General features: G+C 52.9%; 1 protein-coding gene and 1 long non-coding RNA gene across 2 annotated transcripts; both read left to right on the top strand.

Annotated features, from left to right (window-relative positions):
- Nucleotides 1–2,491: 2,491 nt before the first annotated feature.
- Nucleotides 2,492–14,061, top strand: LOC147413078 (coiled-coil domain-containing protein 40-like). The gene is made up of 17 exons (XM_086480666.1): nucleotides 2,492–2,656; nucleotides 2,839–3,029; nucleotides 3,552–3,635; nucleotides 3,724–3,943; nucleotides 4,778–4,932; nucleotides 5,757–5,879; nucleotides 6,276–6,397; nucleotides 7,120–7,363; nucleotides 7,471–7,653; nucleotides 8,894–9,139; nucleotides 9,881–10,094; nucleotides 10,642–10,811; nucleotides 10,936–11,027; nucleotides 11,630–11,750; nucleotides 12,414–12,602; nucleotides 12,814–12,972; nucleotides 13,735–14,061. Exons 1-17 carry the CDS (start codon nucleotides 2,554–2,556, stop codon nucleotides 13,978–13,980), a joined length of 2,862 nt encoding a protein of 953 aa, XP_086336792.1. The 5' UTR covers nucleotides 2,492–2,553; the 3' UTR covers nucleotides 13,981–14,061.
- Nucleotides 14,062–23,864: 9,803 nt separating this feature from the next.
- Nucleotides 23,865–26,523, top strand: LOC147413077 (uncharacterized). The gene is made up of 2 exons (XR_015184112.1): nucleotides 23,865–24,733; nucleotides 26,315–26,523. It is a non-coding gene; the product is annotated as an uncharacterized LOC147413077 (long non-coding RNA).
- The last annotated feature ends 920 nt before the right edge of the window (nucleotides 26,524–27,443 follow it).

The following is a 27,443-nucleotide window of genomic DNA, read 5'->3' as shown; positions in this document are numbered from 1 at the left end:
TTATATTAGCAAGCGAACAAGAGCAAAGGCAGCGCTGGGCGGCCGGGGAGTCTGCGCTCCGCCAACGGCTCGCGCCTTCCCGCCTCGTGTAAGCACATTATATACAGTCTCATTTCCTGCATTCGCGATGTCGCAATCAGGGCGATACTCTGCGCATGTTCCTTCTGTTGCTGGGGGGTCTTTCTCTGCCTCCTGGTGGTCGTAAGGATGAAGGCTGAAGGTCTTCCTCGTTGCCCTGTGGGTGAACTTATGCAAGAATGTGACTACTCAACCCCCTCAGCTGCGGGTCCTGTTTACTTTGCCAGATGTCCTTCGGTTGGGCTATCAAGCCTTGCGGGCACATAAATCTTCCATCCATACCTTCCCATACAGGTTTAATGAACAAAGCACAATATGTTACTTATTACACCGACCATCCACCCTCATGTCTCTGCTGATAACAGCAAAGGAAGAGGTAGATACTGGGGCAATTTGAGAGAGGACCCCCTCCCCAAAAGGAAGGCAGTCCTAAATACACCCCAAGCTTTAGGGAGCCAGCCCAGAACAGCAGAACATAAAGTTAAAATGAACTATTTCGCATTCCGCCAGCCCCCAGCCGGCAGCACACCGAGCGCCTCGGGGCTCCGGTGGGAAGGGAAGACAAAGAGCGGGATAAAAGAAAATGGATGCATCCCCGGGGTGCTGGGCAGCGTCCCGGGTGCCTCGTCCCCGCAGCTCCCCCCGCCCGGACTCCAGCCCTCGGCGCCGTTACCTGCTGCCCCGCACCGGGGCTGGCGCCGCCAGGGCGGCCGGGACGCCGCGGGCCCCCCCCGGGCCCGGCGGGCTGAGGTAGTGCGGGCCGAGCGCCCCCCCCACAGCCCCCCCCATCTCCACGAGCCGAGGTGGTGCGGCCCGCGTTCCCCCCCCCCCCCCCCTCCACGGGCTGAGGTGGTGCGGCCCGGAGCGCTCACGTGACCGGGTGTTGCTGCGTCGCCTGGCAACGGGAACACGGGAACATGGCGCAGACGGCGGCGGGTGAGTGCGGGGCTGGGCCGCGGCCGGGCCTTGAACCGCCCGGCCCTCGGCTGCCCGGCCTCCCCGGCCCCGCGGGTGCCCGTGCCCAGCCCCGCGGCGGCCTGCAGCTGGCGGGCCCCGGGGAGCCGGGCTGGTTCTCACTCTTCCCTCCGCTCTGGTTGCAGGCACAGGCCATCCCCAGCCCAGCAATATGAAGGAGGCCGCCGGTGCCGCAGCAGAGGGCTCTGGGGTGGAATCCGGCTCCGCTGCGCGGGATATCGTCCGAGTTCCGTCGCCTCTTGCTATGGAGGTGATTTCCTTCAGAACGTTCGCGGGGCAGCATGATGTTCCTACGCTCTCCTTGCAGAGTGATGGCTTCGTGGAAGCAGTTTCGATAGGGAGAAGTAAAACAAGGGAGCGGTTGTTGAAGTCTTGCCCTGCCTATTAAAAAAAAAAAGTTAAATGTAGTTGTAGTTCTGTGTGTCAGCAGCGTCCTGAAGCATGTGCTTCTCACTCAGCTCCCAGATGGCTGTAGGCATGTTAAACGGGAGGTTGCCCCCATCTCACAGACACACGTATGGGGGCTGTGTTCGAGGTTGGTGGTGATAAGTTTTTTTTGTCTGTTGGTACTGCACGATATTTGAATTTGGCAAATGATGGTACGGGATAAAACAGTGTCTCTTTAAAAAGAAGATAATAGTTTGGCTACGTGTAGCACCAGCTGGAGGACTAAAATTCCTAAGGGCATTTTTTTAAAAAATAGACGTGAGCCAGAGACACATCTGAAATTAAAAGTGGTGTGTAGAATTTTTGTCAGGATCTTTACCGTCTTCATGCTGCCTGGGTGACTGTTTTTATGAACGAGATTAAACTTCAAAATTAAACTCCCATGACAAAAAGCAGTTGTTACAGCACCGTAGCATGAGCATTAAACCAAATGCACAACCTGCTGTAACGCTGCTATTCTGCTTTTTGCCTGTGTGTGTGCTAGGCAGTAGAGGCGGAGAATGGGAGCGACAATGAAGAAGAAGGGTCCGTTCCTCTGCAGGACCAAAAAGAGACATTTCCACCAGCAGAAAGAGGACCTACAGAGCTGTTTGTTAGTTCTGCAGAGGTGAGACACTAATAACACACACAATCTTATTCACAGAAGGCATGGCCGGTATTTGTAACTTCAAATTCTCCTGGGGCGGTTTTGTTGCTGCCAACACAAACCCGACCAGAACTGAACAGAGAGAAGCTAACTGGTCAGGCACAAAGTCTACAAAAGCTGTGACAGAGCTGGAGAGGTTCCTCTGTTGTGCTGCATGTGGGTAAAGGTGACTTTTTGATCGGCAGAGGCACAGCTTTGCCAGTGTATCTGTGGGCTGAGTTTAGAACAAGGCCCTCTTGCCGATTCTGTGTCTGCATCGTTCTTGTCTCGTGATGACAGAAATAAGCAGATTGTCAGGGCAGACTGAAAAGCTGTTTCAGGTGGTGGATTTTACGTTTCAGAAAAAATCCCCTGAGACTTTCTTGGACAAAGTCGAATTAGACAGTTGTCCTCCTGTGTTGGGTGACATGGAGCAGCCAGTAACCGAGAGAGAAAACCCTCCCCTTCCTTCAGGAGCTACTCAGCAGGTGTCTGCATGGTCAGCGGAGCGGAACAGCTGCACAGAGTCAGGTATCCTTCAGTCCCTTGCTAACAGTACAACACTCCATACCACCTGTCAAGCACAGTTTCTAGTTTTCTCCCTTTCTCATCATTGTTAGTCCAACTGGAGGCACAACGCTTTGAAATCTAAGCATTTTCTTTGTCTTTTTCTTCTCTTTTTTTTTTTTTTTTTCTTGGGGGGTGGGGTCCAGGTGACATTGGAGAACCCATTTCTCTCTGCTCAGAGACTGCCTTTGAGCAGTTGGATCAGCTCACCAGTGAGCATGGTGACCAAAGGCGGGAACAGGCATGCCAGCAGCGTGGAGCTGAAGGGCACAAAATGAGTGGAAGAAGTGAAGAAACCGTAGAAGAAACAGAGCTGGTTGTCTTGGATCTAGAACATGTGAGAAGTCCTCAAATCTTGTCGTTCTTCTTCGCAGACCTGCTGTTTTTGTTTGTATGAAATACACAAGGTAGATTGTCAGCAGCGGCTCAGCCATAGGCTGAAACCACGTGTTTAAAACAGGCTTTTGCAGAAGTACTGACTCCTGAGCGTGTCTGCTCCCTCAGGGTTAGCCCCAAATGGGAGGCTCAGGAGGGAGCCGTGTAGTGGGTAAATCTGATACTCCTCAGTGCTCCTGAAAGAGAAGTACTGTCAGCAAGAGCGAGGGGATGGGCTCTCAGAGGCAGCTCTTCTGATGTGTTTCTGACTTTCAGATATCCTCAGTAGTGGCTTTCTGCTGTCAACAAATAGCCACTATGTAACTCCTCTCACTCGTTACAGTGAGCGTAGCTAAAGTAAGAATGCAAGGGTCTGTGGCAGAAAATACGCTGTGTTATTTAACAGCGGGGGTAGCAGTAAGGTTTCTTCATAATTTCTTTACACAAGTACGTTGACTTGTATCAATGTCATACTTCTTGACAGCCTCTGATGAGAAGATTCCAGGCTGCCCTGAAGAGTCACCTCACTAAGCAGATGGAAAAAGTGAGCCTAGAGCTTCAGGAACTGGTACGTGGCATTCTTACTTTGCCTTCCCGCAGCAGTCCACCTCTGCCCGAGCTGAAGCCAGGTAACTGGTTTCCTCTTGTGTTTGCAGAGGGCAGCAGCGAAGAAGGGGCAAGCAGAGAGGGAAGAGCTTGGGCTGGTTCTTTATGGAGCGCAGCAGCAGCTGGCCCGCCTGCAGCTGGAACTGGAGAAGAGCCACGACCGCCGTTCTCAGGTGGCCACAGCACGTCAGCAGCTGGAGGAGGAGCTGGAGGGCCTCAGGCTTACTTACAAGCAAATGTGTCAGAACACACACGATGAACGCCAGAAAGGTGACCGAGGCAGCCCTTGCCAGGTTTCCTGGCTCTAGTACTGTGTGGAGATAGGGATTTATTTGAATCCAAGTCAAGCATTGGATTGAAAAATACAGTAACATTGATCAGGAATCAGGCACTCGCTGAAACCTTTCACAGGTATTCCTGGTTGTTTCTAAGACCGTGTGGCTACCTTGTACTTCTAAGAAGGTCTTTAGGACTAAAACTGTTCCGGGCAGATGGGCTGCTCTGTGACTTAGAAGGAGGAAGATCCTGTCGCTCTGTTACGTTTGCCTGTGTCTCTGTAAGGGTGTGACGAGATCGTAAAGGTCGTGGGTCGTGAGGGGCACCCGGGAGCCTGAGAGTGCCATCCGTGTGGGAACCCGTCCCAGCCAAAGAAATGGACTTGACTCATGCTGGTTGTGCTGCAGGCCTGTGGGTAGGGGACAGGAAAACAACTGTGATGGCGAGGGTAGCTCAGCGTAGGATAAACTGCCTAGAAAGGTTTGGCAGGTTGCTGAAAAAAATAGAGAAGCGTTCAACAGACTGAGAAAGAGACAGTTCCGTTTTGGGGCAGAGGAGTGGAGTCACAGCCTCCTGAGGCCGCCCCTTCTTTGATCTCCTGGGCTTCTGAGTGCTGGGAAGCAATGAATTGCTTACCAAGATATTAGCTGTGCTTGTGGAGCTGTACTCCAAAGCCGATGCAAATTCACATTTCAGGGGGGCTGATTTGGCTGGTAAGTGTGCGAATTTGGCTTTGGGTGCTTCTGTGTTTCTTTCCCTTTTACCTCTGTTTAAAGTGTGTCTTACAAACATACTTTCCTGTAAATATTTTTCCCCCTGCCTCCCCAGTCTCTGCAATGCAGACCCAGCTTGAAAATCTGGCCTTGCCCCTCTTCTACGTGCAGAACATGGCCCATATGCACCATAATATTTTACTAATGAAACGGTCGACAAAGAGGGCTGAGCTGGAGAAGGCCCAAGCTGACGTGGAAAAGAAAAAACAGGTATTAAGTAAAACTCTCTTCTTTCAAATAAATAAATGAATTCAGATGACAGCTAGCGGCGAGTCTCGGAGGACGTGCTGCCTTGGCAGAAGGAAGGCTGTAGTGAATATACAGACACCATGGAAGGTGCGTGGGGATATTTTCCCCAAATAATTGAAAATGAGAAGAATCCCCACCACCAAGATAGTGGCATGTACTGAACAGAATTTTTTTATGAGCCTTATAATAGGAAGTAGTAATCAGTAGTGATCACTCTTCACGCAGGCAACGGGGGTGTGGGGGCAGAAAGATATTTAGCAAAGAAGTATCGTATGTTGAAGTCTGGAGAATTGCTCTGAGTCCCAAGGAAGAGCGAACTTGGAAGGTGAACTGAGCGGTCGGTGTGCTGGAGCTCCCTCTGCTGCCTCCTGCTTGCAGCAGGACACCAACTAATTACTGTTGATGCAGAATTGCGGGCAAATGGTTGAGATCGAATGGGTTTAGATGGTTTTTAACAAAGGATTTTAAACCATAAATTATCAAGATTCTCAGCTGCTGGAGAGGTGGCGCAATGTAACCCATGCTGGCAGGGATGAATGCTGCTTCAGATCTGAAGGACCAATTTCCTACTGTGGGTGGAACGATAAAAAACAGCAAAGAAGGTTTTGTTCTCTTGAAAATCGTCACTGCTGCATTCAGGAGTCGTTTGGATAGGAATGGAAGAGTTTCAGTAGGAATCAAAGCTAACTGAATTCATTTTCAGCCCAAGTTATTGCTGTAGAATTTAGTTGGTTAAGCCTGAGATTATGTTACTCATCCTGAGCTGTTTGGCTCTGCCTCTCTAGGATCTTCTGGTAGACCGCTTGACCCGGAAAGCCTACGAGCTGCAGGAACAGATTGCTCTGTTCGAAGCTCAGTTTGTGGCTCAGGCAGAGGACACAAAAGTAACTCGGCAAGCAGCAAATGAGGTAGGAGAATGCTTTTTTCCGCTTCTGGTTAATATTTCCCTCTGGAAGGACCGAGCCCGTTGGCTCATGCTCACGTGGTACCTACAGTGTAGGACAGAGTTGTATGATCAGTTCCTGTTTGGAGGAATGAAGACTTTTTTGTTTTGTTTTGTTTTGTTTTTCCCTTTGTCCTCAAGAATTGCCTATAAATCACTTCCTCCCCCACCCTCTCTGCATTTTTTTCCTTGCAGACCTATGCTCTGTGGTCGGGGGTGACCATAAACCAGAGGCACGTTAGCTGAAGCTGTTCCTGCCCAGTGTATTATGAACACGCACCAAAAAAAAGGCATTGTAATGTGAATTTGGTTTCCCAGCCTAGTATAGATTTATCCTGTCTACAAATCCTCTCTCCCCCAGGCTTGTATGGAGGTTCAGGCTATTAACATGGAGAAAAAGCGACTGATGAACCACTGGAATAGCAGCTTGGCGGGAATGAAGCAGAGAGATGAGGCCTATATCGCCACCCAAGCGCTGCTGAGGTACGGTATCTGAGAAGAGTCCCAGGAGAGACCTCACACGGGCTGGACGGGAGGGATGCTGAAAGGGGCAGTGCGTCTCCAGTTTATTGCTGCGCGTGCAGGATATGTCAAGCAGAACAAGTTTGCTGCTCTGAAGCACGTAGTAAGGTTAAAGGATAGGAAGCACAGTTCTTCGTCACTATTCTGTATCCAAAACACAACTCTCCCCCAAAATGTGTGGGGTTTTTAAAGCTGTTTAGAGTTTTTCTGTTCATATTTTAGTCCTTTAGAAGAGTTCCTTCACCTTTGCAACATCTCTCAATCCAAAGAGCTAGACTTCAAGAGGGATTTTACCTGTCGCTCTCAGTTAGGGTTTTGTGATGCCTTCAGAAGTCATCAGGAAAACCGTCCTGTTGTTGCCAAAGGAAGCGCTTATTTGCTCTGGAGTCAGCCTGGCTGATTCCCTGCAATGTGCTTTTATGGTGGCATCCTGGTAAGAGTGGGGGGTGGGGACAGGACTGAAAGCGGGAATTAATTTTCCTACGTACGTTTGCTTTTCAGTCTTCTGTCTCCATCCATCTTCTGATGACTCTGCACTGTCACAGCAGGGTGGCCTTTGTAAAGATCTTCCTCCTTGGTCTGTTGTCGCTGCAGTAGCGTGTTTGAAAAGAGGAATTTGTAGATGACTGTTCAGCGCGTGAGTCTACCCCTGTGGTGATTTTCCATCCTCTTTGCCTCTCCAGCAAGTACAGACATGACCTCAAGTCCCTAGAAACGGACATCCATGGCTGTAGGAAGTCAATCAGGAAGGAGGAGGAGAAGAATGAGTTGCTTGTCGCCATCCTGAGCCGTTCACAGTACGATGCCAACATGACAAAGAAGCTGATTGCCCAGTGCCTTTCCAGGCAGGAGGCCTTGAAGGTGGAATCTGGCACCTACGCTCGCGTTCTCCACGAGACAGAGCAGGCCCTCAACAGGACCAGGATGGTGAGGAGAGTTACTTGGAAGAAGAACCTTTCAAATCAGACACAGATGTTTAATCTCCTTCCCCAAACAGTTGTAGTGACCCTGTCTCCTGTCTTTCCTGCATTGAGGATCAAGCTGCTTGTCTGAATCAGTTGCTGTCCGTCAGTAAGGACATAGAGAAAGGAACTGATGCCAAAGTGCAGATGGAGAACGAAATCATGGCAAAGCTTCAGGACCAGATGGTGTCCAGCAAAGCCACAAAGCACTTCTCGCAGCTGGCTGCAAAGCTCCGTAGGAGAAAAACAGACCTGGTGTGTTATCTCTTCCGTTTGGGAGGGCGGGGGAAGGAAACCGCCCTGAGCGGTGTTTCTCAAGTGTGTTTCGTCCGCGCCTTCGTTCTGCTTTTCAGACCTGAAGTTGAAGGTCTGCTGAGTTTGTGACTTCAGTTTGGTTCTTCCAGTGATCTTAGTGCGGGATTCTGGTGTACGCGAGAGGGTTTGGCCAAAAAGGCCTTGACACATAATGTACTATTCTTTCTTTGCTTAAAAAACGGGACAGAACGATGAATTCTGTGAGTTTTTACCATAAAGTAATACCAGTTCTTATGTATTGGAGGAAGACAGTGGATATGTAGTACTGCTGTACTCCACATTGAACTAAACTGTATCTCTGTCCGGCATCATGGAATGCGATACAGGCCTGCTCTCGTTCCTGAGTGAGGATTACAGCCCAAGGAACAATCGAACCAGACCCACAGTTCTTTGTGGCACGATCAGTTGCTCTCTTTGGGAGTGTGTAACTGGAACAGATAGAAAAACTAGAAGATCCAGCGTAGTGTTTGTGGTGTTGAGTTGTGTGGGCTGGCACTAACAAGGCACCCACACCTCTGTATTTCTGCGGGTTACTTCAGCCTGGCCCTGGGATTTTTAAATCGGGGGCATTATCTTGAGCAACAGGAAGAGTTCCAGGGCTGGCTTCCGTTGTGAGAGAGGGGCCCCCTGCCCCCTTCCCACAGGCACACCAACAAGCGGACACTCGCGTTGTCTCCCATCAGCACCTGCGGTGCACGGCTGGATGTAGCCAGAGAGTCGTGGCTGCTGGCGGCGCGGGGGCAGCAGAAGTCACCCGGCTGCATTCGCGCTGCGCTCAACAGGCACCCGCCTTTCTGGCTGCTGCGGTGGTGGTTCGGTGAGGGACGTGTTTGTCGGGTGTGGTGGAGAATGTCCTGCTCCGGTGAGCCGGGCAGCTGGAGACACCCAGGCAGGGCAGGTAACTGCAGAGGTGATGAGCGCGGCCTCTTAAAGGCTTTGGGATGTTTGGGCTCCTTCATGCTCTTCAGCAGCCTTATGGCAGAGGTAAATGTTGGTATCTCCGTCAGGAGATGGAGAAACAAAGGTACAGAGCGGGTAAGTGGCTGGCTCGCAGCTTGTGGCACAGACCTGGGAGGAGAATCTAAATCCCCTGACTCCTGTGCCTCGGGAAGCGGGCGTTCCAAATCAATGGGCTGCTGCTGCTGACAGTAATTTGTTTTCTGTCTGTTGGCGTTCCTAGGAGCTGCATTTTTCCAAGGTTGAGAATGATGTGGCCCAGGTTATTCTGAATGCAACTCATACCAGCTGCAGGCTGACAGTTCTCCAAAACACGCTTTGTCAGCTGGACAAGGAAGTAAAAAATACCCGTGACCTGATCAGCTGCAGGGAAAGCGAGATTGCAAGGTGCAGTCTCCTGACCGAGAACAGGCAAGCGGTGCTCAGCCAGTACAACAAGAGGTTGGAGAAGATTCTTGCGCGGCAGGGTGTATGTACATTCCCATTTCAGTCCCAGGCTTGATTTTATTCTTTGTGGTGACCACAGGTGCCCCTGATAAATGTAACTGTGTAAATGCTGAGTAGTTAAAACTTTCAGGCATCAGTATAGAGGTTTAAAAGCTGCACTAGTTAATGTAAATGTTTACGTCTGTCAAACAGCTCTTAGTGCACGGGGGGGAGGAGCTGGCATGAGGGAATTGTGAAATGAGGGTGTGCCCAGCACAGATTTCTGCAGGGAGTTGTCTGCGCCCGATGAAAACGTTGAATGACATCAATACCCTGGGAGTAACTAGGGTCTCATCAGAAAACCTGCAAATACTGACAAGGGACGAATGGAGCAGGCGGGGTGATGTAGATCACTTGGTGCTTGGCCCCATTCAGCTGATAGATACCCAGGTCTGCCCCTGGCACCGTGAGCTGCAAGACCTTTATAGAGCCCAATGCAAGAATGAGTGCTGTGGCAGACTCTTGGACACCCAGATGTGCCTGTTGTAGGAGCTTAGGAGGCCCCTCTCACCCCAGAGCCTGAGAGCTGTTCGGGCTTCCCTTGCATTTGTTCCCGTGAGGTCAGGAATGATTGGTCCCATCCAGCTCATGGGAAATAGAGGCACAAAGGAAGTAGCAGTATAGCGGAAGTATTCGGTAGGCATCTCAGCAGCTGGACCGGCCTTCTGCAAAAAGTGCTTCAGCAGCTTCTGCCTGATTAATCCCCAACCTTGCCCTCATCCAGGGTCAAGAACTGGGGCCACTGGAAATGGAGATCAACAAGCTGTCCAAGCAGATAGAAGAATATCACTCTGAGGTGATGACGCTACAAAAGCACTGGCTCAGTCAGCAGCAAGAGCTGGTCAAGTTAACACACCAACGGGAGGAACAAGTAGCCTCCCTGGATATGTTAAAGAAACGGATCACAGTAATGCAGCAGAAGAAAGTGCGCAGGGAAAGTAGGTCATTCCCCAACTCTTTTTAAAACGTTCAGCTGTGAATGGAGGAAAAAGGGAGCGAGGGCTTACGGACGGGTGAGCCAGACCTTCACCAGAGAATGCGCCGTGCTCCTACGTCCGTGTGAGCAGTAACGCAGGCGGCCCCAGCACTGCTCTGGGGCTACGAGCCAGGCACCTCTGCTGCTCTGCCTGGCGTTATTCCCTGTCCCGACTGATCCCGCTGCCTTAACGGGCACAACCGAACCAAAGTGGCCGTGTCACGTGCTACACTTCTTAAATAACGTTTGCAAGTAGTTGGTGGGTAAATGTCCCCACCACGATGGCGCTTCCCTTGCCTCAAACCAGCTCTTTTCCACAGCAGTCTCCTTCAAAACCGTATTTGGGTTTTGGGCTTGTGGAAAAACGGTTTGGCTGGGTACGTGGGACGCAGGTGGCTCTGCAGGCAGCGTTGTCTGGTCTGATGGCAGTCTGTCACGCCTTGCCTGTGTTCCACCTGCTGCTTGTGGGAATTTTAAGACTTTTTTTTTTTTTTTCTGTTCACCTGTAGATGAAATTCAGCAGGAAACAAAAGAGCAGAAGGACATTGAACGTCACATGAGGAACATGTCCAATGACTTGATAAAGCTGAATGTGTTGATCCACAAGAACAGCAGCAGCTTCGAGGAGCTGCAATATGGCAACACGATCACCGAGAACGAGTTTGTGTGCTCTCTCAAGGTACAGACATCTCATTTCCAGGTCTCAGCCTCCCGTGCAGATCGGAGGCAGACAGTGACCATGTAAATCTTTCTTAGTCTGACCACGTTGTGTTGTCTGACAATGTTATGCTTCCCAAACCTAGGCAGCAGAAAAAGAGTCGGTTAAGATGCAGGAGAAGCACAGTCAGCAGACTGAGGAGAAGGAAAGAGTCCTAAACAGCCTGGTGGAAGCAGAGTAGGTACCAGAGAGGTTCTTGCTTTGTGCCACCCTCTTTGAATGTAGGTGTCCATGTCACCTTTCCTCTCTGCTCATCGAACTGAACCTGCAACAGCAAATGTGCTTCTGTCCTTCTCGGAGAAGATGAAAGGAGTTTCATGGATTTTTGGGCGCAGAAGCTGAAAGGTGCTTTAGCTGTCTCTGCAAGCAGCGAGAGCCGGGAGGATGTCGGCTTTAACAGTTCCAGCAGGCTCGTGCTGGACGTTGCTGAGATCTGTATGGGGTGACTCTGCCTGCGCTCTCCTCCGCCAGTAACTCAGAGCGAGCGTGCTGCGCTGGGCAGCTCACTGGGGTCCACCAGCCCCCGGCAGCCTGGGCACACTTGTTGTTAGTCACCGTGCCACCACCGTGCCACGTTGTGGATGGCGGAGCTCCCTGTCTGGTTCCACGCTGCTCCTGGCTGCCCTTTTACGTGTCCCACGTGCAAACCCTTAGGTTCTGCTGAACCTTCAGCTCCATGTTCAGGACTGAGCTCGGGAGCGTGCTGCCACGCGTGCACAGGGAGCGAGCGTCCTCTCGGGCACTGACAAAGGTGCCGCTTTCCCTTTCTGTCACTGAAGGCATCAAATCCTGCTGTGGGAGAAGAAGATCCAGCTGACGAGAGAGATGCATGCGGCGGTGGAGTCTGAGTCAGGGCACGGCGAGATCCATGCCATGAGAACAGAGATTCACAGGATGCAGGTGAGCCCCGGGGGAGGAGCACTGGGGAGGGGAAGCTGCACACGATGGATTCAGCTTCGGCGTTGCTGAAGGCAGGAGATGAGAAACGGGCTGGGGAAGCAGCATTGCCAGGCCACAGCAATGTTGGAAATCGTACACCCTCCAGCTGGGCTGAATGAAATACATCCAGCGTGCGTGCTCTTCGTGCCTTCCTTGCGCCTGCCGTGTAACGGGCTGCAGCAGAGTCTAGAGACACCTGAGAAATCTATTTAAAACATAATATGTTTGCCACCTTATGCCGTGACCCCAATTTATAAGCAAAGGAATGTTGATGACTAAATATTGCATCATCTTAATCACTGGTTAGGGAAGCCTTCTGTCTTCTGGCAAAGCAACTCTTCCCTTTTGTTCCCAGGTTACTTTACTCTTCTGCTTTTCCTATTGCTAAGGAGTTCCAGTGAAACCTTTTGAAGATTACTTTAGACGAGTTGATAATCCAGCCCTTTGCTTTCCAGATCCACACAGGGCAAGCCGGGTTTGGGTTTAGAGCAAATTTGGCTTGCCAACGCTCACGTGTCACGTATGTCTGGTTTATGTGGAGGGGATGTGCCGCACAGAATCGGTTCGGTGCCGTTTGTGAACATTTGTTACTTTCAGCCTATTTCATATCTTGACACACGGCAGGTCCGCTACGGCCAGCTGATGAAGCAGCAGGAGAAGATGATTCGTGATATGGAGGCATCTGTTTCTCGCAGAGAGGTGATAGCGCTTCGTGGAGAGGGTCAGAACAAAAGAGACAAGAAGCTTGTCCCCAAGAGCGTCTTCCACTGCAAGAAACAGGAGCTGAGAAAGAAGATCAGCAAAGCCCAGAAGGTGAGCGAGCAGAGCAGGGCTGCAGGAGTTCACCGGGGCTGTAAGGAGCACCAGGGTGGGCTGAGCGCAGACACGCGGGGTGTCGGGACACAGACGGGACAGGCTTTGGAGGCTCCTTAAAAAACCCCACAGGAGAGTTCTGGGGAGATGGCTGGGAGTGCAGCTGGACGAAGAACCACACTCTGCCCTTTCCTTCTCTTCCGTTTGCCAGAACGTTCAGGACTGCAACGCAACCCGCCTGGAGCTGGAGAGCGCCCAGGCGTCCCTCGGTGCCGCCTTCTCGGAAAAGCAGCGAGAACTGCGCAGGCTGGAGGCTGAGTGCGACGGCCTCGATGCAGACGCAGAAGCTCGTCGGAACAGGAAGCGACGGGTGAGCGGCTCCGCTCCCTGGAGCTCGCGAGCCCGACGGGACCGGCTGCTTTCTCCTGGTGCCAGCTCCCCATCTCCCTGTCTCGCCACCATCCTGAACTGAGTGTGCTTGGCATTTTAGCGGCACTTTAAGTTAACTGAGCTCACCTTGAGGGCTCATGGGGGTCCTGAATTGGGGCTGCAGTTGTACTCTTAGCGAGGCAGCATTCACCTGGAGACATCAGCCTGCAGGACATGGTTTGTGTCTTGAAAATACCCGGTCACAGCTCTCCTCTGTGAGCACTTTCTGGCTGCTCATATGTTCCAGATTTGAGAGCCAGCTGAAGGTCTTGAATGGCCTCCTGCAAAAGTTGTAAGTTGGTCAAACTCTGTCCTGGCGAGGGTTGCCCTGTGCATGCAGGTATTTCTCTGGTTTATGGAATTCTGTGATGAACATTTATTTTTTTTTTTTTTTTTTTCTATTGGCTGACGTGTAGATGTGGTGCTTAGGGACACGGTTTAATGGTGGACTTGGCAGCGTTAGGTTCATGGTTGGACTCAATGATCTTAAAGGTCTCTTCCAACCTAACCACTTCTCTGGCTGTACCCGTTAGCAGCTGTTCTGCCGGTACAAGAGGGACTTCATAGCCCTGTCCCTCTTCAGAAGCCCTTCCCTTTCAGAATGTGATGGTTCCAGTACCGGTGACAAAAGTCACCTGCCTTTCTTAGTGCTTTTCTCTCTGCGGCCTGCTGTCAAAGCAATTTCTGTTGTTGCTTTCCTCAGAACCTTTTGGAGATCGTGTCCTACCAGACTCGCCGGAAGCACCTGCAGGCGCTGAAGGAAGGGACGTACACTCCCCTGTGCCGCACGGAGCAAGCCTGGAGAAATGAGCACCAGAAACTGCGCCACCGGCTCCAGACCATCGATGCCATCATCCAGCAGATCCAGCAGGACCATCCCCAGCACTACCGGACTCTCCAGTGGCTCAGACAGTGCTTGGGCTCCAGGCTGGGCTCGCAGGAAGCCTGACTGCCACGAACCCCATCCATGTAACCCTCAGCTCTTGTTCTGCTGGAGCCTGCAGGCTTTGTAAATAAACAAATATCTAAAAAATAAGTCTGTGTAGCAGGTAGTGGTCACCAAAGCTGTAGCAGTGCAAATGATTTTTGTTTCCTTGGCTGCACAAGGGTGGCTTCATCCCTCCCCCTGGCCTGGGGCGCTGGGGGCAGCCGCCCCCTTCCCCTCCGGGCCCCCCCTCTCTCACCGCCTTTCCCTGCAGCTCCGGGAGGCGGAAGGCCCCGGCCCCGGCGGGGGAAGGCGCCCGCCCGCTCCCGGGGCCGGTCCCGCCCCGCAGACGCCTCCGCGACGTGGGGCCGGTCCCGCCGCGCCTGCTGGGAGGCCGGGCCGGGCCGGCGGGGCCATGGCGGGGCCGGGGCTCCCGGCTGCGCTGCTGCTGCTGGCGCTGCTGGGCTCCGCCGCGGCGGGCAGCCCCGGGGCCGCCGGCTGCCAGGTGCCCCCGGGCGAACGCTTTGACTGCGGCCCCGAGCGGCTGCTGTCGCGGGCGGACTGCGAGGAGCGGGGCTGCTGCTATGCACCCGCCGGCTCCGGCTCCAGCCCCGGCTCCAGCCCTGGCTCCAGCACCGGCCCGCCCTGGTGCTTCTTCCCCAGCGGCTACCGGAGCTACCGGGCGGAGAACCTGACGGCCACCGCCACCGGCTCCGCCACCCGGCTCCGCCGCGTCGCCGCCAGCTTCCTGCCGGGGGCCGTGGGCAGCTTGCGGCTGGACGTGGCGCTGGAGACCCCCACCCGCCTCCGCTTCACGGTGCGAGCCGGCCCCGGGACCGGTGCCCCGGTGCTCCGGACCCCCCCGCTGACATCCCCCCCCTCCCTTCTGTCCCCGCAGCTGCGGGACCCGGCCCAGCAGCGGTACGAGGTGCCCCTGGCCACGCCGCGGGCGAGCGGCCGAGCCGCCTCCCCGCTCTACGGGCTGCAGATCAACCAGGATCCCTTCGGCCTCGTCGTCTGCTGGCAGCGCGACGGGCAGGTCCTGTAAGTGCCCGTCCTGCCCCGAGCCTTCCCGAAGGGATTCGGTCTGGAAGTGGGTCCTGGCCCCAACCCCAGCGGTGCGTGGGACGGAGCAGGGATGCGGCAGGGTATGGCGGTGACAGCAGCGGGGTGGCGGTCAGCGGCTGCGGGGGCTTTGCTTTGAGCCCCTCTGCGGTTCGGTGCCTGGGAAGGGAAGCAGGAGTCCCAGAGATCAGTCGAAACCCGGCTGCTGGGCACCGCTGGGGCTGTTTGCCGGAGTCTCCCTTTCTCTCCGGCAGGCTGAACACCACCGTCGCGCCCCTCTTCTTCGCAGACCAGTTCCTGCAGATCTCCACCTCTTTGCCCTCCCATTTCATTTCTGGGCTGGGGGAGCACCAGACGCCGCTGGTCCTCGACACGGCGTGGACCAGGGTCACCCTCTGGAATCGGGATATGGTGCCTGTGGTACGGAGCGGGGCTGAGGGAGAGGGAGGTGGCTCATCTGCGCCTGTGGGGGTGGCCCTGCAACCTCTGACATCTTGTTTGGGGCTGGGGAAAGGCATCCATGGCTGTGGAGCTCTGGGACCTGGCCTCAGCCCTGGGCAAGCCCGGGGGACCGTTGTCCCCAAGTCAGGCTTTGTCCCCCCTGGGGCTCTTGTTTGGCTCAGAAGCCGCTTTCCCTGACACGGTCCAGGGCTCTTGTTTGGGGCAGAGCTCTGCTGACTCAGGCAGTGTCTGGGGCTGCAAGCCCTGGCTTTGCACCCCGAGCCGTGACGGTGCTTCTGGCCAGTGGCAGGCAGGTGGGTGGGTGGGTGCTGTGCTGGGGCCTCCAACGGAGCCTCACCCGCACTGCGCTGTGCTCTACTCCAGCCCCAGGTCAACCTCTACGGCTCCCACCCTTTCTACCTGGTGATGGAGGACAGCGGTTCGGCTCACGGCGTCTTTCTGCTGAACAGCAACGTGATGGGTGAGTCCCACGGAGGTGCTGGGCATGGGCTTGGCCCACGTCCCCATCCTCAGCTTGTTCCTCCGGCGCTCGTGCTTCGCCAGATGAGCTCCTGCAGCCCAGCCCGGCCCTGACCTGGCGCACGACGGGCGGGATCCTGGACTTCTACGTCTTCCTGGGCCCTGACCCCAAGAGCGTGGTGCGGCAGTACCTGGATGTCATCGGTAGGGCCAAGCCACGGGCGGGGGGCACGGGTGCTCCTGGGATGGCTCTGCCGGGATGCTGCGTGGCCCGTCTGAGGTGAGGGCTGGGGCTGCCCCTGAGGTGAGTGAGGCCCTTGGGTGGGTGACGGGGTGTCTTCTGCCTGCTGGCTGCTCGGGGGTGGTGGGTGGGAGCTCCAAGCTGGAGCCGGGCCGGCTGGGGCATCCCCGGGAGTGACCTGAGAGCTGGGCAGGGGAAGGAGAAGGAGACAGACCCCCCAGCACAGGCACTGGGCACCCCGACTCCCAGAGCCCCCCTGAGCTGCCTCAGCCCCGCTTACCCCCTGCAGCTGCCCCGTCCCCAGTCCCTCCCCTGAGGCCTGTCCCGCAGCCCCAGGCTGCCCCACGGCCTGTCCTGGCAGCGGCGAGCGGGGCCTCGGGCAGGCCCAGGGCTCTGTTAACCCAGGGGCCTTCAGCAGCAGTGCGGGGAAGGAGCGGGGTCTGCAGGAGCGGCTACAGCAGGAGGGGCTCCGGCCTGGGGCCGGCTGAGACAGTCAGGGTTCTTTCCCTCTGCCAGAGGCCGTGCCAGGGGCTCGGTTGTCTGTTCCTGCCCTGGGGATGTCGTCAGCTGCATCCAGCTCAGGCTGGAGCTGAAGAGATGGGCAAAAGGAAAAGCGGCTGGAGAAGGACACGAAGGGGATCCGGCTGCGAGCTGCCCCCAGCTGCAGACAAGAGACAGCCGGCCTCTCCGCGTGAGGAAGGGTCCCTGTGAGTAGTCCTCAGCAGAGCTGGTCAGCAACATGCACCGCGGGGTCTGTGTGCGTAACCAAAGCACGGTACAGCCGTGTAGTGTGTGTGTGTGTGTGTGCGCACGTGAGGCTGTGTATGTAGGAAGCCTCATATTGTAAGAGCTGAGAGAGGCAGAGACAGAAGTGTCTGAACAGTAAGATCCTCCCAGCAGCACCAAGAGCGGGAACTGCAGTGAGTCCTGGGCCCTTGGGGCCGTGTCACCCCTCTTCTGCATCCGGGTCCCTCCCTGTGCCTGTGCCCTCCCTCCTTCCATCACTGGCGTCACTCTTTTGCTTCCCTGTACCTTTCTTCTTCTGTCTGTTCTCGTACCCTGCTCCCTGTTCGTCCCTCTCTGGTTTCCAAGCCCCTCTCTTGTTCTGCTATTCTACCTGCCCCTTTGGTTTTTCTTGCTCTCCCTCTGTCCTGCTCCCTGCCCCTCTTTGTTCCTTCCTCTGTCTCTGCCCTGTAGCACATGGCTGCTTTTTCGTTCACTGCCTCTTTGTCCCGATCTGCATCCCTCCTTGTTTTTCACAATCTCTCTGGCTTCTTGCCTGACCTGCTTTTCCTTTCTCTGCCTGTATGTCCCACTCCCTGCCCCTGTCCTCCTCTCTCTCCTTCATAGAATCCTAGAATGTATTGGGTTGGAAGGGACCTCTAAAGGCCGTCTAGTCCAAGCCCCCTACAACAAGCAGGGACATCTCTAACGAGGTCGGGTTGCTTAGAGCCCCGTCAGGCCTGACCTTGAATGTTTGCAGGGATGGGGCTTCCGGTACCTCTCTGGGCAACCTGTTCCAGTGACCCACCACCCTCATATTAAAGAACTTTTTCCTCATGTCCAACCTAAATCTACCCTTTTGTAGCTCAAAACCATTACCTCTCGTCCTATCGCTACAAACCCTCGCAAATTGTTCTTTCCCTGCCTTCTTAGAGTGTGGGAGCGTAGCTCGCTGAAAACAGGCATGGAATGCTAGAGGGCCTGCACAGGGAAAACTCTGTTGAACAGTTTGTCTAAACTAATATAGTAGGCCTCAAGGACGCTTCGACCTTGAGGGTCAGAATAGAAGAATTAGAAGCTAACATCCGTATGAGGCGGAACGCATCAGTATTAATAGTAAAGTGATAGGTAGAAGTAGATGACTGATGTATGTATAGCACAACTAGAGTTTATGAAAAACTGCAAGTCATGATGACTTTGGAAAATTATGCTATATAAGAAAGTGCATCTGCACAATAAAACGAGTTTCCTGATATAACTCATATTGAGTCTTTTGTGGATTCTCCAACTCCCGTCTCCGCAAGTGGCGCCCAAACAGGGACCCAAAGAATGAGCAGGACTCACGTTTGGGGAAATTAAGGAAAAAGCTCACCTCTGCAGCAGAGTTGGAGCTCGGCGGAGAAAAGGAAAAAAGAAAACAGGCGGCCCATCAGGGAAAGCTGGAGAAAACAGGCAGCCCATCAGGGAAAGCCGGAAAAAAGAAAACAGGCGGCCCATCAGGGAAAGCTGGGAGGAAAAAAAAAAAAAAAAAAAAAGAAACTTGACACCGCGGTAAGATAATGGAAAAAGAAGTAACTTTATCACTATTGGAAAGCTTTCTGGGAAAGCTGGGTGTAAATATTGGAAAAAAGACTTTAATATCTCTTTATACTTTGGGATATGTAAAAGGACATTTCTCGGACTCAAGCACATTGTTTGATGTGTCCGAGTGGCGTAGATGTGGGGACTCGTTATGGGATGCGGTTATTGATAAGGACCGAACGGCAGAAAGGCTGGGGGCGCCGTGGCGGGAAGTAACTAACTGTTTGAAAAAGTATAAAATGGAACTATTGGTGGCGGCTGCTGCCGTGAGACGACTTAATGCGGTCGAGAGTTCGTCGGTATTTACGAAACCCCAGATGTCTCCCGGGTCTGAGGTCTTCCCGCTTGCGCCGCCATTTCCACCCCCCACCCCACCCCACCCCCCCCCCCCCGATGGGCAGTACCCTGCAGGGGGGTCGAGCACACCGCCGGAGGAAAAGTGGTGACTCACATGGCTACCAGGCAGGAGGAGAGAAAAGGAAGGTGCGCGCCTCGTCGTGAAACGACTACGGAATCTCACCCCGATCAGACACAGAGCGCGAGTTCGGGGGCTAGTGGGGCCTCCGCGGGGACTGCACCCTCGGAGGAGGAGGTGCGCCATAACGGCGCCGACCCGATCGCAGTAACAAGGGACTCGGCGGAGAACGCAGAAAAACTACAAGAGGGCGTGGGCAAAGGAAAGGGACAAGTACGTGAACGGGTAGAATCCCGCCTTTATCCCGAGGTCACAACGACCCGCCTAGAATCCCGCCTTTATCCCCGATGTCACAACGACCCGCCTACAGGAAGACTCTCTTTCTCCAGGGATCATGTCAAAACAAAAGCAGAAAGAGGAACTGTTTGATGAAGTCCTACAGCAACTCATAAACAAACTATCGGAACTCAATACCGCAGCGGACAGCAACAAGAAGAATCCAGAAAACGCTGCGACTCATAATCCTTTTGCTGTACCGTCATCACTACCAGTGCCTTTGTCGCAAATGCCTGTGCCAACTACTTCATTGTCAAATACACTATTAAATGAACAAGAAGCAGGATGAAGATGGAAAGGAGTTATTCGTGATGCCCTAATTGAAGGAAATTTTCTTCCTTCTGCCTTTCCTATCGTTACAGATCAGGCAGGAGGTAGAAAATGGGAACCATTTGACTGGAAAATCCTTGAAAAAGCGCGTTTAGCAGAATCACAATATGGGCTTCAATCTAATTATACTCAGCAATTATTAAATCTATTTTTACAGCAGGTGTTTTGTTACCACTTGATTCACAACAGATTGCTAACATTCTTTTGTCCCCTTCTCAGCAGCTTATGTTCTCCAAGGCCTGGCAACAACTCTGTGACCAGGAGGCTGCATGACCAAGGCAGCAAGGGGATCCATTGTATGGGGTACAAGCACAAATGCTAACAGGCCAAGGTCCTTTTGAGAGCGTGGTTTTACAACAAGGTTTTATAGGAGAGGTATTACAATTGTCACAGCGGTTAGCTTACCAAGCAATAATTTCAATCAGGGAACCAGGAAAGGTATATTCCTTTGCCACTATTAAGCAGGGTCCACAAGAAAGTTTTCCTTCTTTTATTGATTGTTTATATCAGGTTATTAGAAGTCATCCAGATTTGGATGAGGGAATAAAGGAAAAGGGTTTTAAAATGTTTGCCTTTGAGAATGCTAATGATACAACAAAAAGAGCTTTAAGTACCCTACCCAGAGATGCACAAGTAGCTGATATGCTTAAAGTTATAGAACGCATCAATGGTATCGCGTTCTTACTTGCTGCTGCTGTATACAGTGCTGTTCAACTCCTCATAGATAGAAAGGAGAGAGGCAAGCAAAAGAGATGTTTCAATTACGGGACAATGGGTCACTTTATGAGCCAATGTAAACTCATTTCAGTCCCTCTGTAAATCAAACCTCCGCAGTTACACGGCGTACCAAATTCTAATCGCGCTGTAAGAGCCAAGCAGTCCATGCCAAATAAAAACTGAGATCTCAAACACCCTAGCAGCCTTCTTCCACTGGATTCCCAGAGGAGCTTTTCCCACCACTGGAGTTCCAGAGGACAAGAGCTACCTCCCTACCACTGGACCTTCGGAGGAAGACCAGACTCTTTTACCTGATTGCTGCTTCCACAGAACTACATCCATCACTTCAGGAGGACTGCAGCCAGCATCTTATCGGACTGCTACTGCCACCCTAACAGGGTGTCAGGTTGTATTCCTGACTCTGTCAGTGTAAACCAGTGGGTTGTTTGTTTTTTCCCTGCCTTGTGTTATATATATATATATATATTAGTAAAGAACTGTTATTCCTATTCCCCATATCTTTGCCTGAAGGCCCGTTAATTTCAAAATTATAATAATTTGGAGGGAAGGGGGTTGCACTTTCCAATTCAAGGGAGGCTACTGCCTTCCTCCACAGACACCTGTCTTTCAAACCAAGACAGATTTTGGCGCCCAACGTGGGGCCCGAGGGCATCGAGAGAAAAAGGAATAACAGTTCTTGTGCGTTGGATATAGATTCCTCGTTAGGTGGCATCATGTGAGCTAGCTTATCCTGGTTCGTGTGGCATGTGGTGGTGGCTGTATTTCTCCCATTTGCAGGCCCTTGTCTAAACATGGGTCCTATAACTAAGGCTACTGTGACTGTTATCCAGTTTGTTTTATGGATTAATAAGGTGAGGAATTCATGGCTTATTAACATCCTCTGGAAGGCGGGCACATGGATTCAGAGCTATCACACACTGACTATATGTTTTTGGGGTTACTGCTGCCTTCGGAGGCGTGGCGACCTGGCTCAGGAACGGCACGGCGGCCTTCCCCGGGCCGCTTGGGCCATCAGCTCACTCACACCAATGTGGTGGACGGTAAATGGCGTTTATTGCTGGGTGACATGGCGTTATATAGCTTAGGTTTATGACCTCATTTACGTCTGCTTACATCATAAACTAGGCACTATTGGCTGTCAGGAGGGGGGGCCCCTATGTTTCCGTACAGCACGATATCTTCCGGCCGCCAGATCCTAACTATCTACATTTCCCCCCTCCCTATGGATAATTAAATTTGTTAAATATAACAACCATTAAAGAATAAAAACCATCTTAAGATATATATCAATAACTTGGATAGAAAATATAAGGCAATCTAGAAAAGAAGTAATTGGGGGATAATCGGGGGTAACGGGGTGTAATTGGGAATAGCAAAAAAAAACATTCTTAAAGGAGTTGGCGTTCTATCAACATGATGTTAACATTCTCTAGCCGGCTCTTAACGAACGACGTTGCTTACGGGGTTTGGCGTAACGGGGTTTGGCGTTGGGGTCAGAAGAATCAAACGCGTTGGGGTTTGGTGTTGGGGTCAGAAGAAGCAAATGTGTTGGGGTTTGGCGTTGGGGTTTGGCGTTGGGGTCAGAAGAAGCAAACGCGTTGGGGTTTGGCGTTGGGGTTTGGCGTTGGGGTCAGAAGAAGCAAACGTGTTGTGGTTTGGCTTAGGTTTTTGGCATTGGTGTTTGGCGTTGTATTTTGGCGTTGAGATTTGGCGTTGGGTTCAGAAGACGCAAACACTTTGGGGTTTTGCGTTGTGATTTGGTGTTGGGGTCAGAAGAAGCAAACGCGTTGGGGTTTGGCGTTGGGGTTTGGCGTTGGGGTTTGGCGTTGGGGTTAGGTGTTGGGGTTTGGCGTTGGGGTTTGGCGTTGGGGTCAGAAGATGCAAACTCGTTGGAGTTTTGCGGTGGGGTTAGGCGTTGGGGTTAGGTGTTGGGGTTTGGTGTTGATGTTTGGCGTTGGGGTTTGGCGTTGGGGTCAGAAGAAGCAAATGCGTTGGGGTTTGGCGTTGGGGTTTGGCGTTGGGGTCAAAAGAAAGAGACGTGTTGGGGTTTGGCGTTGGGGACAGAAGACGCAAACGCGGTGGGGTTTGGCGTTGGGTTTTGGCGTTGGGGTTTATCGTTGGGTTTTGGCGTTGGGGTCAGAAGAAGCAAACGCGTTGGGGTTTGGCATTGGGGTTTGGCGTTGGGGTCAGAAGACGCAAACGCGTTGGGGTTTGGCGTTGGGTTTTGGCGTTGGGGTTTATCATTGGGTTTTGGCGTTGGGGTCAGAAGAAGCAAACGCGTTGGGGTTTGGCGTTGGGGTTTGGTGTTGGGGTTTGGCAATGGGGTTTGGCGTTGGTGTTTGGTGTTGGGGTTTGGCGTTGGGGTTTGGCATTGGAGTCAGAAGAAGCAAACGTGTTGTGGTTTGGCTTAGGTTTTTGGCATTGGTGTTTGGCGTTGTATTTTGGCGTTGAGATTTGGCGTTGGGTTCAGAAGACGCAAACACTTTGGGGTTTTGCGTTGTGATTTGGCGTTGGGGTCAGAAGAAGCAAAGGCGTTAAGGTTTGGCGTTGTAGTTTGGCGTTGGGATTTGGCATTGGGATCAGAAGATGCAAACGCGTTGGGGTTTGGCGTTGGGGTCAGAAAAAGCAAATGCGTTGGGGTTTGGCGCTGGGGTTTGGCGTTGGGGTCAGAAGACGGAAACGCATTGGGGTTTGGCGTTGGAGTTTGGCGTTGGGGTCAGAAGACGCAAACGCGTTGGGGTTTGGCGTTGGGTTTTGGTGTTGGGGTTTATCGTTGAGTTTTGGCGTTGGGGTCAGAAGAAGCAAACGCGTTGGGGTTTGGCGTTGGGTTTTGGTGTTGGGGTTTATCGTTGGGTTTTGGCATTGGGGTCAGAAGAAGCAAACGCGTTGGGGTTTGGTGTTGGGGTTTGGCAATGGGGTTTGGCGTTGGTGTTTGGTGTTGGGGTTTGGCGTTGGGGTTTGGCGTTGGGGTCAGAAGACGCAAACGCGTTGGGGTTTGGCGTTGGGTTTTGGCGTTGGGGTTTATCGTTGGGTTTTGGCGTTGGGGTCAGAAGAAGCAAACGCGTTGGGGTTTGGCGTTGGGGTTTGGCGTTGGGGTTTGGCAATGGGGTTTGGCGTTGGTGTTTGGTGTTGGGGTTTGGCGTTGGGGTTTGGCGTTGGGGTCAGGAGACGCAAACGCGTTGGGGTTTGGCGTTGGCATATGGCCTTGGGGTCAGAAGACGCGAACACATTGGGGTTTGGCGCTGGAGTTTCGCGTTGGGGTCAGAAGACGCAAACGCGTTGAGGTTAGGCATTAGGGTTTCGCGTTGGGGTCAGAAGAGGCAAACGCGTTGGGGTTTGGCGTTGGGGTTTGGCGCTGGGGTTTGGCGTTGGGGTCAGAAGAAGCAATCGCGTTGGGGTTTGGCGTTGGGGTTTGGCGTTGGGGTTTGGCGCTAGGGTTTGGCGTTGTGGTCAGAAGACGCAAACGCATTGTGGTTTGGCCATGGGGTTTGGCGCTGGGGTCAGAAGACGCAAACGGGTTGGGTTTGGCGTTGAGGTCAGAAGAACTCATCTGTCCAGCTTGTCCACGTGTTAGACCTTGGTTCCAAGTGAACCGCCCTGGATAAAGCTCGCCCGATGTTTTGCAAAATTACGTTCTAATTCCTTGGCATGAGGTCTGTCAGGAAGACTTGCTGATCTGGAATTTGGAGACTGCTGAAAGACAGAGTTGCGGGTGGCTCCTGTCTGCCCAGTTATGTGTTTTCTCCATAATATATTTGTGCACGCAGCTAACATGTCTGTGTTGGAAATGAGGCTCCAAATGTTTCCGTTTAGCCAAGGAATAAGCTGATGGTTCTACTTTTTTTTCCTCTAGTTACTATTTTTATCTAAAACAGAGCGAAAATCGGGACTACTTGTCTTTTAAGGAAGCTGTACTTTAGGGAGCAGTGAGCACTGCAGGGATGCATTTTATGTCAGAATCATTTGAAATAACACAGCTGGACCAAGTTCACTCTTTAAAATAGCCGGTAAAGCTGGTGTTGATGCACAAAGAAGCCAAATGTGCTTTTGCTGATGGACTTCCTACTCACTAGGTCAGCCACTGCAATCAGCTGTCGAGACAAGATCACGTTGATGTTGGAGTAGCTGTGGCTGCATCAGGTTTTTTTTGTAGGTATAGAAACATCATCTCTAACCCTCTGCCAGGGAGGAAAGTGGCACTGGAGGCTGGGCCTTAAAAACTGGGCTCTCTGTGAGCAGTTCTGGGTAAGAAAGAAACAGGTGGAGTCTCGTGTTTCTTGTCTCTCTAGGCGATGGATCTGATAGCGACCAACGGGACACCAGAGCCGCAGAACCGCGAGCAACTGTCTGCTGAGTTTCGGGCCTTTTGGAGCTGCTGCCTGGAGGTGGACGTGGGCAGGCGAGGGTCTGCCCAGGACCTTCTGCAGGTAAAGGGCGAAGCGGCTGCAGGTGAAAGAGCTGCGCTGTGTCATGGTTTTGTCATCAGCTGAACTCAAAGGCATCAGATGGAGCCCTCTCGCGTTAGTCTCCAGTCTCGGTGCTTTTCAGGTGAAAAATCAGTGGAATCATACAGTGGTTTGGGCTGGAAGGGCCCATTAGAGGCCATCTAGTCCAGCCCCCCTGCAGTGAGCAGGGACATCTTTAGCTGCATCAGGTTGCTCAGAGCCGCATCCAGCCTGACCTTGGATGTCTCCAGGGATGGGGCTTCTGCCACCTCTCTGGGCAGCCTGTGCCAGTGTTTCACCACCCTCAGTGTAATAAATTTCTTCCTCATATCTAGTCCGAATCTGGCCTCTTTAGTTTAAAACCATTAGCCCCTGTCCTATTGCGACAGGCCCTGCTAAAAAGTCTGTCCCCATCTTTCTTATAGGCCCCCTTTCAGCACTGGAAGGGCGCTAGAAGGTCTCCCCGGAGCCTTCTCTTCTCCAGGCTGAACAACCACAACTCGCTCAGCTTGTGCTCACAGGGGAGGTGTTCCATCCCTCCGGTCATTTTTGTGGCCCTATTTTGTGTTCTGGTAGGACGTTCCGTTTTACAGGGTGGCGAAATAACTGCAGTGGAACGATAGCAGGTGCAGAGGCCTGAGATGGCGTCGGGGACTGGTGTATGCCGAGAGATGAGCAGGGAGGAACGCAGTGAAGTCAGTCCCAGCCAAGCGGTCAGAGGTTTGGCAGTGGGAAGGAAGGGGCTGCGGGTGCTCCCTGTGAGCATCAGAGGGGCCCCGGCCCCGGCTTGTCCCTCCTGCCCCACTCTTAAAGGTTTCTGCTGCTGAGCCCCACTTTTAGAGGTTTCTGCCAGCGAAACGGGGACGGCTGAGCAGGACTTGTCACAGCTCCTTCTGTTGCCTGGCATAGTCGAGTAGATGAAAACTGCCGCAGGTTTGGTGCCAGGTTTTGTGGCAGGCAGGGAGTGGCACCATGTGCCCCTTGGCTGTCCCTGCTGTGAAGGTGCCAGATAGCGCAGGAGGGGCAGGGCATGGGGTGGTAGACACTGCTGTCCCTGCAACCCAGAGCTGAGTGCATCAGCGCTCTGACACTTGTCTCCCTGCTCTTCTCTCGACCTCAGAGGCCTTCAGAAGAACACATGGGCCTAAATATTGCTGGGATAAACATTTCCTAGAGGTACCGGAGTTCCTTGAGGAATGGCTTGTGCCCCTCATCTTTTCTGACCACTAGAAGAGCCCGTGTCTGTAGAAAACAGGAACCTAAGTGAGCATTTTGAGGTTCCTGAGAGGAACAAGGCCCTGGGACAGCAAGCAGCATTCCCAGAGCACTGGCAGGGCAAAATTGCCAGCAAGCTGAAGACACCTTGAGAAATGGATTAATCGAATGATGGGCCATGGTGGCCTGTGATAGCAAGGGACTGGACTTGCAGATGCAGGTGCAGGCGGTCCCCTCAGTCCCATTTCTGCATATGCCTGGTAACCAGCAGGATACTGCTTGAGCCCGTGAGTAACTGAGTTTGGAAAGTAATGGTTCATTTCTTTTTTTTTTTTTTCCTGTGGGCAGCATCCATTTTTAAAGAAAGCCCAGCCTCTGTCCAGCCTGACGCCTGTGTTCGTTGCAGCAAAGGAAGCGATTCGGAACAGCAGCTGCTAGCACTTCAGGGGGGCTTTCTCCCATGCCAGCTCAGCGCAGGAGTGAGAACCAAAACTCTAACTTAACCCCTAACCCTAACCCAACCCAGTCCCTTGAGTAAAAATGTATGGTTTGTCTTCTTCCTGCTTTCTGGCTCCTTCCTTCATTTTTAAGATGAATGACGGCTTAAGACAGAGAGGTAATGACCGAAAATGCTTTGCTGCCTCATCCGTTTCCAAGGTAAAGCAAACTGAGTTGGAAGATTCTCTTCCTTCTCACCCTGTGAATAAGCTGTACATTCACTTTTAAATTGTCACTTGTTTCTTAGAGACGGAAAGTCCCTTTGACGGTTGGTTAATTTTTGGTACGGTTTGGAATTGGAGAAGGGTCTCCTGCATTCCTAAGCTGCCGACTGCACTGCCTTTTCAGTACATACTCGCTGGTATGTGCCCAGTCGTGGTCCTTCTAGAGGAGGAAGAAAGTGAAACTGCATTTCCAACCAACAGGGAATGAGGGGTGGGACAGGCAAGAGCTCCTGTGGAGAGACAGGCTTTCAGCTGTGACCATACAGTGTTTCGTTCTTGACAGTGTGGTTTGTGTCACTAACTGCAATCATTTTGCCTGGGTGAGAGTCTCCCTGAGCTGAAAGAGCAGAAAGATCAGTCCGTGTGCTCAGAAAGGGCTCGTCTGATGCAAAGCTGCCAGAGGAACGTGAAGTGAGAGCGGGCCCAGCCTTGCTTGGTGCTGAGCCCCAGCGGAGCCCTCGCAGAGCCCAGAGCAGCCTCAGCATCTGCAGAGCCAGGCGGGAAGAAGGCGCTCGGGGAGGCAAGCAGCAGCAGACCGGCCCTGAATGGGTGAGCTTGGCCTGGGGAGGGAGTCGCTGCCTCCCTTTGGTGCATAAGCTCCAAGAGCCCAGGGCCTGTCACCTGAAGTCCCTGCTTGCGCTGAGGGCTCCCGGGTACTTGGGGCTGGTGTGACACCATTGCAAACGTCAGGCAATAGTGGCAGGTTGTGTTTGGAAAGTCAGGCCCTTTTGCTGCTGCCCGTTGCGTGTGTCATT

The sequence above is a fragment of the Leptosomus discolor genome, unplaced genomic scaffold, assembly GCF_034619465.1.
Source record: "Leptosomus discolor isolate bLepDis1 unplaced genomic scaffold, bLepDis1.hap2 HAP2_SCAFFOLD_40, whole genome shotgun sequence".
NCBI lineage: Eukaryota > Metazoa > Chordata > Aves > Leptosomiformes > Leptosomidae > Leptosomus > Leptosomus discolor.
This window is presented reverse-complemented; position numbering and strand designations above follow the sequence as displayed.